Raw genomic sequence first — 9,800 nt, forward strand, 5'->3', positions numbered from 1 at the left:
GCCTGACGCTGACCGTCACTTGTTGGTGTTGATCCTTCTGCGCAGAAGCTTGAATAAATATACAAAGACAAATTCTCTTTGTTTGGTTTTCCTTTATTCGGTCAAACTTCCACCACATTGATCAATGTTTTATTTGGGACATACCCATACAGCAACCTTTGGCCACTCTGATCATAAATAAAGGTTTATGGTGTCAACTGTGTACTGTTGCATAAAACTTTTATTCATCTTTACCAAATACCAAGACATGAAATTGAAAATCTATACAGAGGGGAAAATCCATCATACATTTAAATTGATAAATTTAAAATATCCAATGTAATTTCAACAGTCTGCAAAATAAATAAGAACAAATGTATATTATTCGGGTGTGAAGGTGCTTTTTAGGCCACGTTTTAAAATACACAAACATACTGGTCCATGTTGTTTGATTTTCACTATTTATACAAAAATATATACATAAACTCCAGCTTGCTCTCTCACATTTTTATCAGGTTAGCTGCTGTTGGCCCTGATGTCAAACACATACGGCACATACAGAACAATCTCTCACAGAATACATCAAGCTACAGCATCAGTTTAACGCTGTGGTGAGTTTCCCTCAGTGAAGAGCTTCTCTTTCAGTTTGTAGTAGCTCCCCTTCCTGTCCATCAGTTCCTGGTGAGTGCCTCGCTCCTGAACTCTGCCGTCACTAACCACAACGATCTGATCGGCCTTCTCAATCGTCTTCAGCCTGTGAGCGATCACCAGCAGGGTCTGGTTGGGACAACTAGCCAGGGCCTGCTGAACCTGTGCGGAGTCAACGACATAAATATAGCTTAATATCTTTGTTTTTAGGTTTAAGCAGAGCTAAAGGATGTCAAAAGAGATACTTAGCTATATCATTATGTACTGTGGTATATAAAAGAATAAAAAATAAATCAAGATGTTACATAATTTCCTATGCCTCTGCAGCTTTGTGCTTTAGCAAGCAGATTTACTGAGGTTGAATATGATTGGAGTGAGTGAGCACTCAGAGCATGCATACAAGATCAGTGACAAAGAAGTCAAAAACTAAAAGCTAAATTATTAGATGTATTAGATTACATTTTTCAAAAAAAGTTTTTAACTTTTATGTGAAGCAGTGAAAGACATTTGGCTTGTACTGATTGGGAACTGAAGCAAAGCACAAATATGTTGTAGTTTACTGAAACTGTGCGATACATAGTACAGTACTTGTTGTATATAGCAGTTGGATTATTCTTACATAGGGTATATGTGTATTTATATAGGTATGCACATGTGTGTATATGTCTACATATAACACATGTGGAGGTGAAGTTATGTTATTATGTGAAGCTATGATGTTTATGAGGATTAGGAGGAAAGTTATTGTTAATTTCATTTTATTTTGTTTTGTTTTCTCTTTTCTTTTACATGTTCAAAATAAATATGTAAATATATATATATATATATATAAACTCTGACAGTCATCCTCTATGTATCTATTAAATAGAGTCTTCAGGTCTTCAATTAAAATAGAAAACCTAGAGGCTTCTTAACTCGGAGGGAACATGACTGGAAACCACTGTGTTAGAAAGTGCTACATTTACCTTATTTTCACTCTCAGTGTCCAAAGAGCTCGTTATTTCATCCAGAATGAGGACCTGTGGCTGTCTGACTAGAGCTCGAGCAATCGCGATTCGCTGCCTCTCACTCTTCGACAACTGGCCGCCACCCTCACCGACCTCTGAGAAAAATTATAAAATCACAACAGATCTGACCAAGATATAAGAATTTTAAAACTCAAAAACTAAAGGTATGGTCAGCACTAACCCTCCAAAATAAATGTATATTTAGCCATTATGCATAAATGTTTAAAATAAATAAATTAATTTTCCATCATCAATCTTGCTTTATCTTTGTCCAAAGCAGCTTTCTATGTAAAACAGCATGAAGGGTAGTTAAAAGAGTTAACCTGTATCATAGCCTTTCTCCAGCTGCTCGATGAAATCATGGGCGTTGGCTTTGTGTGCTGCTTCCTGGATCTCATCCAATGAGCAGTCAGCGAGCCCATAGGCGATGTTGTCTCTGATGGAGCCAGAGAAGAGCACAGGCTCCTGGTTCACCACTGCAATCTGTTAATACATAAGTTATACATAGTTATAGCACCTGCCAAATCTCAAAATGTCCTCCTGATGGACAATATGCTGAGAGTTGTGAGGAAATATGAGGATTTGTGGGTACTATTGGATGTTTCTTATTGCTTTCCAACATTTTCCTGAATTCCATTCACAAGTGGAAAAAAGGTATATTTTTTAAAAGTATATATCATATGATTTAATTAAATACTAATACTACTATTTTACTTAAATGTTTAAAATTACTATACTTAAAGTTGTGTTATATTTAAACCACTTAAGTTGTACTTACATACTGAAAGCTGCACCTAAGGCACGCTTAAGTACATTAAACCCATATTTTTGTGAACTCTCACCTATATCAAAATAGTTCATTAGTGTAAAAATATACTTACAAAAAAAACTTTAAAAAGTACAATTTTGCTAATGTAAAAAGGGTATATAACTGACGTTGAATTTATAGTGTATTACCAATATATTCTTAAACAGTTTTACTTAAAATATACTGTCAGTGTATATAATTTTACAGCATTCAAAATACAATTAAATTGTGACAAAGTACACTAAGGTACATTTTCTAACTTAAATTACAATCACTCAGGCTGGTTGTAGCTTAGACAAACTTTTAGGTACTTTAGACTACAAAAATAGGACACTATCCCACAGTATTATTATACATGCAATCACACAAATTGTACTTTAAGTATCACAAGTGCATTTCTTCACAGATTATTCCCCAAAAGAGGGATGAAAATTAATAATTACCTTTTTGTGAAGGAAATGGTGGTCATAGGATTTCAGTGGCTCACTGTCCATGAGGATTTCTCCATCCTGCGGCTCATAGAATCGCTGCAGCAGACTCACACATGTACTTTTTCCTTCTCCAGATGGACCCACCAGTGCTGTCATCTGACCTGACTTCAGCTCCAAAGAAAAGTCCTGAAACCAACAAGGGTTGTAATAACACAGTTGAACTGCAATATTCAACTTATCTATCAGACACACATAAACCCCTAACCCCTAATGTTATTGGACTGAATATGGTTAAAATTGAATGCATACTGAATGCTAACTATACATATATTGTAACTTTCTACTTGTTTCTTTCTCTTGTTTTTTCAACTATTCATTACAATATTCTTTTTTCATGAACTTTTCAAATTGACCCCAGAGGCCCCCTTTGTCTACCTGCTGTTCAGACCTCACCTGCAGCACTGTTTTGTTGGGACATGCAGGATAGGCAAAGTTGAGACGGCGGAAGATGATGTGTCCTGTCAGCTGATCAGGTTGAAGTTTTCCCTCTGTGCTGACATTAGGTTTTCGGTCCAGGTACTCAAACACTTTCCCAGCAGCCCCCACTGAGTTTAGCATGTCGCCGAAGATGTAGGTGAGAGTCTGGAAGATGGCAGTCACAAAACTGATCACTTAATAGCACATGTTTTCATTTAGAGAGTAAGCACAACATAAAGTTCATTATTGCTGCTTCAACTTCTTTATTTGTAACTTTTTTAAATGCCCATGAAAACCAAACTGACTTTTCCTTTGTGTATAAATATGATATATAAATACAGTTTCCCTGGTCTATACTAAACTGACTGAAGTTACTACTTTTAGGTGCGTGCAATCAACATCCTTGACTGACAACAATCCACAGAGCAATATGAGATACCCTAATGTTGTCTCCAAGGTCTGACTGGTAGAGGATGAAGGAAACCAGGTTGCCAGTAGTCATCTGCCCACTCCGAATGAACAGCCTGCCGTAGTACAGCATGAAGACCTGCATGGCCAACCCTGTCAGCTGCAGACACACACACACGCCCACATAGGAACAAATGTGGTTAAATAAGATGGTATGCAGTGATAAAACAGTTTTGAAAAAAAAGGATAAACTTCTTACCCTCCGTGCGAGCAGGTAAACAGCCCTGACAGTGTCCCGGCGGGTCTTGAGAATGTGTGTGTCCATCAAGCGGTCATCATAGCGACGGGCCTCGTGTTTTTTTGTGTTAAAGCTCCGAACCACACGAATACCGGACACTGCCTCATTCGCAGCTTCATTTGCCAGAGCCATTGAGTCCTGCACTGCCAGGGACAACCTCTAAGGAAGAAAAAAGAAGATGATGAGATGTAAGATGAATAATAATAATAATAATCTGTCTCAAATCACAAGGAACTCCTGTACTATGGTGATGGAGAAAATAATCCTTACGGTGCAAGAGGAATTGTATCCTCGGACTAGATATGTAATAAAAACTACTGGAAAACTATTACAAAAATTTGTTTTCTGAGCACCTTTTATATTTAAAAAGCCATTAGGACCTATGTGTTAAATTAATTTAAATGAAGTTAAAATTACTAAAGAAAGTTTCTTGGCAACGGATATCATATACATATGAGTCTATGAATCTCAATGTTAATTAATCACAACCTGCTTTTACCTGGTAGTGTGTGTCGTAGATGTTCTGAATGAGGCCAGTGATAGGCGTCTCCATCAATACGAGGAATGTGAGCTTCCATGAAAGATTCATCATCAGGGAGATCATGCCCAGTGTCTTGATGAATGTCCTCAGCAGCACGTTGACATTCAGACACACTGTTCTTCCCATCAAGTTGGTGTCTCTAGACAACCTGGATGTGATTTCACCTACACAGAAAATGTTTGGAAATTATATTATGTCCTTTCCTTTCCTGTTCTGTAGTGGTATTTCCTGTTAAAACCTCTACCTGTACTGTATGTGCAGTTTGTCCTGTCCTGACCTACATTGTCTTATTCTATAATGTCCAGTCTTAACCTGACTTGTTTTGACCTTCATGTGCACTCAGATATTGAGGGATGAGAACCAGAGGGTTACATATATCCGATGATGATTGATTAGCTTTTTTTTCTACTGGCAAAGTGGCCCATGTGAATTCTAAAGCAATCCAGACAAAATCTAACACTGATCACACTGAACTATTTGGGGCTTAATATTATTTGGTAAGTATATTGTCACATGTTCATAAAGTTATAATATTACAGACTGAATTAACTAAACAAAGAAAGGACAAATTATGTCATTTTTTTGTTTTGGCTCTCCTGTAGAGTTGGTCAAATGTCACTTATGCCCCTCTGATTCTCACCCCTCCAAATTATACATACAGTACAGCATTACTATAAGTTTTATAAGTGCCATACCTGTCTTTATGGTCTCAAAGAATCCAATTTCCTGTTTGGTCAAAGCCCCAAACAGCTTGACTTTCATTCTGCATGTGTAGGCACTGATGGCACAGAGTAAGAGACCCCCTCTGCAGCCTGCACTCACAGAGCTAATCAATCAAAACAAAGAGAGAAAGTCAGTGAGCTGTCCTACTTGTGAGTTACATAAACATGCTGATGGATGAATGTTGAGGGGAAACATTGTCCCATACCTTCCCAGAGAGAACAGGCCCATGAAGAGGAGTGCAGACATGAATTCGTTTGGCTGGTACTGACTGCCAAGGATGTCAATGACTCTCCCAGTGTAGTACGGGATGAACATCTCACCTGAGAATAGACACACACAGCAGGTACATGTAAGAGTACAGAGAGATGAAGATACATTAGTCAGGCAAATCAACATCATCATCCTCCTCCTCCTCCTCCTCTGTACTTACAGATAACAGCCAGCGACAGGAACACAAGCCCTCCAAGAAGCAGGTGATAGTAGGGTTTGTACAGATATAAGACTCTCATAAACAGCTCTCTGGCTTTCTGCTTCTTCTCTTTACCGTTAGCCGCATCGTCGGTGTCCGGTATGGTGATTTCCCAAAACAGTGCAGCAGCGAGCGACGCTCCGGTGCACATCAGCCAGCAGCGAATATCCGCCAATAGGCCACACTGGGTCTCCTCATGGTAGAGCGCTTTGGTGCCGGTCTCAAACACCGCTGGCAGCAGACTGTGGGCCGTTATCAAACGAATCAGCAATGGTTTGAAGTCTCCAAGACTGAGCAGAGTTACAGCAGTTAGTGCTAAACACCGGAGACCAGCAGAAACCCAGAGACGCGCAAGATGTCCAAAGACGCTGTTAGTAACTACACATCCCGATGCGTAAAACAAGGAAAGGTCGACGCAAACTGCTAAAATCAAAGAAAGGACTTTGCGGATTTTTGTTGTATTGCCTGCCATTTTCTCCGACAGTCGTCCTCGTATGACCTGCTCTGCCGCGGTACCAGTGTTTTAGTTCTCATCCACTTTCAGTTTCATTTTCTATCACGACCAGGGGCTTCCCTGAAATCCACTGCAGAGCACAAAACTAAAATTTTAAGTCGGACAATGCAGGATTCTTAAACTAAGTGGTCAAACAGTTTGTAATTATTATTATCCATCAACATCATCTTATTCCTTATTAAACATTATCTGGATGAAAACTGCAGTTATAACGTCCAGTATCTGTATCTGAGACATCATTCTCCCTTAGAGCATAAAACAGCCCTTAAAGGGATGGTTCATTATAAAGAAGACACATTTTAAAAATATATTTTCAACAAGGGGCTTTTATTTGAATTTCACATAATTTACATTACATCATGTGAGTTTATGCAGCACTATGATAAACATGTAGGTTAATTTAAGCATACTTGTTGTTATGTCCAGTCTGAATTATGTAGGCAGATGACCAACCATCCATCAGGCATCTTAGTGAAAAAAGGTGACATAATCCTGTGGTGGTGCCACAAATCTGACTTTCAGTTTTTAGTAATTTGTTTGTCAGATTGAATGCCTGAGAGACAACTGCTGCTGCTAATGTTAGTATGTGTGGGAGTGTTTCTGTTGGACTCTTTATAGAGAGGATAAAGGAATGTCAGAGGTTCTGTAGGTTTATTTTCTCTGCCACTCAGGAACATTAAAACATAAATTGACAGTTTTATCATGTGGCAGCCTCACTGACCGAATAGAGAGTCTCAGCAAGTGACTGTTTATCATCATCCTTCTGGTGAGATAACCTTGTTCGAATGACATGCAGAGACTAAAATTAACAACTTCTCAGTAATTTTTCTTTGGAAGATAAATTAATAAAAGTAAACAAACCTGAGCAGCTAATAATGTGAAGGTGCTAGCAGTTTTTATTTTAAACTAACGTAAAGGCTACCTTATATTACACTTGAAATAGCTTTGGGAACAATAGAGCAATGCAAGTCATTTATCCTTTTATTATAATTAATAAGTGTTCAGTAAGACTTTTCGTCCAATATTTATTATTTTAAAAGCTTCCTTTGGTGACAGTTGAGCCGAAAAGTGTGTGTGTGTGATGGCTACTGTGAGCAAAACAAATATCTAATTGCATCCTGCACAACAGTGTTTTGGCAGACTAGAGATGAAAAAACGATATATTGATCACTGATCAAAGAAAGTAGGTAAATTATTCCCTAGAATGACTTTCTCCTCTGTGCTGTGCTCATCAATGGTGACAATATAAGCCACGCCGCCACTGGAGCCATCACGGTTCATTGCCAAAGAGAGAGCTACAAGAGAGACAATGAGAGAAGGGGGAGACAGGTGAGGAGATTGAACTAAATGATTTAGTTTTTATAAGACAAAATATTTTGATAACATGAAATACAGAGTGATAGCACTTCTTAGTAGTAATTACAAGTAGCAGATAATGTCTGGTTTCCTCTCCACTATCCAACAATCTGTATTTAAATAAACTTACTGTTGACAACAAACTGCTGGCACTCCTCCTTGCTCATGCCCCTGCGAAACTCGGCATCAACAAACCCATAAACATATGAGCTGCCAGAGCCACCCACCGCAAAAGGTTGTCTTGTCAGGAGACCATTCAGGGTTGCAAACACCTGGAAGAGGTCAAAGGGCACAGGAACAAAACAGGTCGTAAAATCAAGTGTATTGGCTGGATAAGATCTTTTATTTAAAGCATCCAGCAGCAATCAGACAACAACTTTAGCAACTGCTCCAGCTATTGAGAAACCTCAGAGTCACATTAACAGAAGTTGCAGAAACATACATTTTTACCAGTAATCTTTCTTGTTTAAAGCTCGGTTCTCTCTTGGTTCACTACATGTGCTTACTGACCTGTCCTTTATCTCTTCTGTCCCAGCCGGCCACAATGAGATGTGCGGACAGCTCCTCCTTGTACTTGTATGAGATGTTCCTCACCAGAGTGGCAGCTGAGCGAACCTGGGGGTCCTCACCTATCTCAGTGCTAACATAAGAATATGCAAAAGAAGATAAATTGTGTTTATATATTCTTTGTTTTGGTGGAAAGCCTTAGCATTAAATGGATAAATCCTTGCAAAGAAAATGCAACAGCTGCTAGCTTGTCTAGGTTCTTCTTGTTAACAACCAGGTTTAAAGTAAAAAAAAAAAAATACAGATAAAAACATACTGATACAGAGTATGTTAAAGAGTCTACCATAAAAAATACAAAAGCTGTGTGCATTGTGGTTCACACTCATACACTTTTGAAGGCCAATACAATACTTGTATGAATATTAAACATCTTAAAGTCAAAATATTTCAATCAGAATTAGTATTTAAATTCAGTTTGCTGTATTGTATTCAGAATTCCTTGTATAATTTTATCCTGGCAGGATGAGAAAACTTCAGGAACAGCCTTTAAGTGACTATTATCTGAGCAACCGTATGAACATATTATTGTTAGGAATATACGGCCTTGTTAATTTTATCTGCTGTTTATGTAGTTGGAATAAAGAGTTTGACTATACCTTGCCATTGTGTGATATTTAATAAAGGATTAACAGGTCTGTTGGTTTACTTTTACAGTACTTACCTGTGAACATCTAGCTGGTAGTTGACCATCTCAGCGATGGTCTGAGCGTCTGCTGCAGAGCCTGACAGTGCACAGTAGATCTTGTCATGGAGAGGAGACAGTTTGTTCATCACCCTGTTCACCACTGATGCCCTGGATGGAGGGATGAAGAGTGTGATTGTGCAGTGGAGATGTTGATATAGAGATATAGACGGAGAAGAGGACACTGAATGTAAGGAAACATCGAGAGGTAGAAGAGTTTTCTTCAGAAACTTAAGGATCACTAGTGTCCTAATAAAGATAAAGATACACTGATCAGCCATAACATCATGAGCACTGACTGGTGAAGTGAATAACACTGATTATCTCATTATCATGGCACCTGTCAGTGGGTGGGATATATTAGGAAGAAAGTGAACATCTACAAAGTAGCATGAGAATTTGACCAACTTTGACACTCTTTACAAAACTGCAGCTCCTGTGGGGTGCTCCCGGTCTGCAGTGGTCAGCACCTATCAAAAGTGGTCCAAGGAAGGAAGAGTGGTGAACTGGAGACAGGCTCATTGATGCAAGTGGGGAGCAAAGGCAGCAGGGTGCCCAGGTGGTCATAATATTATGGCTGATCGGTGAATATGCAGATAGAACTGGACACTACATACATGCACACTCTGTTACTTACCCTGCAGACACTCGAGAATCAGACCCCAGCACGACCCCTCCATTAAACTCAATGGCAATGATGGTTGTCTACAAACAGAGGTAAAAGTAATAAATATTTAAAATGTATTATATGCACACGCAATTCCGTAGAGTACTCAGCGTTGCGCACATAAAAGGGCAGCAAGTCTCTCAAAAACATTGAAAATGTCATACTTACTCCGGTTTTCACCTCCTCAGACAACCACTCTGGCCCTGTTTCCTCCAACATGCTGAC

The 9,800-nt window shown here is 38.8% G+C and overlaps 2 protein-coding genes across 2 annotated transcripts; both read right to left on the minus strand.

Moving 5' to 3' along the window:
* Positions 1–579: 579 nt before the first annotated feature.
* tap2a (transporter associated with antigen processing, subunit type a) lies at positions 580–6,261 on the minus strand. Its single transcript, XM_035681651.1, has 11 exons — positions 5,751–6,261; positions 5,526–5,640; positions 5,293–5,423; positions 4,556–4,761; positions 4,018–4,215; positions 3,790–3,918; positions 3,327–3,515; positions 2,886–3,059; positions 1,958–2,117; positions 1,593–1,729; positions 580–789 (listed from the first exon to the last, which is right to left on the minus strand). The coding sequence occupies exons 1-11, from the start codon at positions 6,259–6,261 to the stop codon at positions 580–582; spliced, it is 2,160 nt and encodes a 719-aa protein (XP_035537544.1).
* A 352-nt stretch (positions 6,262–6,613) lies between these two features.
* Positions 6,614–9,795, minus strand: psmb9a (proteasome 20S subunit beta 9a; the record flags this gene model as incomplete). Its single annotated transcript, XM_035681663.1, is given in 6 exon segments — positions 6,614–7,598; positions 7,790–7,931; positions 8,170–8,299; positions 8,888–9,019; positions 9,546–9,613; positions 9,744–9,795. Coding segments are annotated over 6 exon segments (651 nt in total). The 3' UTR covers positions 6,614–7,470.
* Between the last annotated feature and the right edge of the window lie 5 nt (positions 9,796–9,800).

This window comes from Morone saxatilis, unplaced genomic scaffold, assembly GCF_004916995.1.
Source record: "Morone saxatilis isolate NCDOM2014 unplaced genomic scaffold, NCSU_SB_2.0 Contig9, whole genome shotgun sequence".
Taxonomy (NCBI): domain Eukaryota; kingdom Metazoa; phylum Chordata; class Actinopteri; family Moronidae; genus Morone; species Morone saxatilis.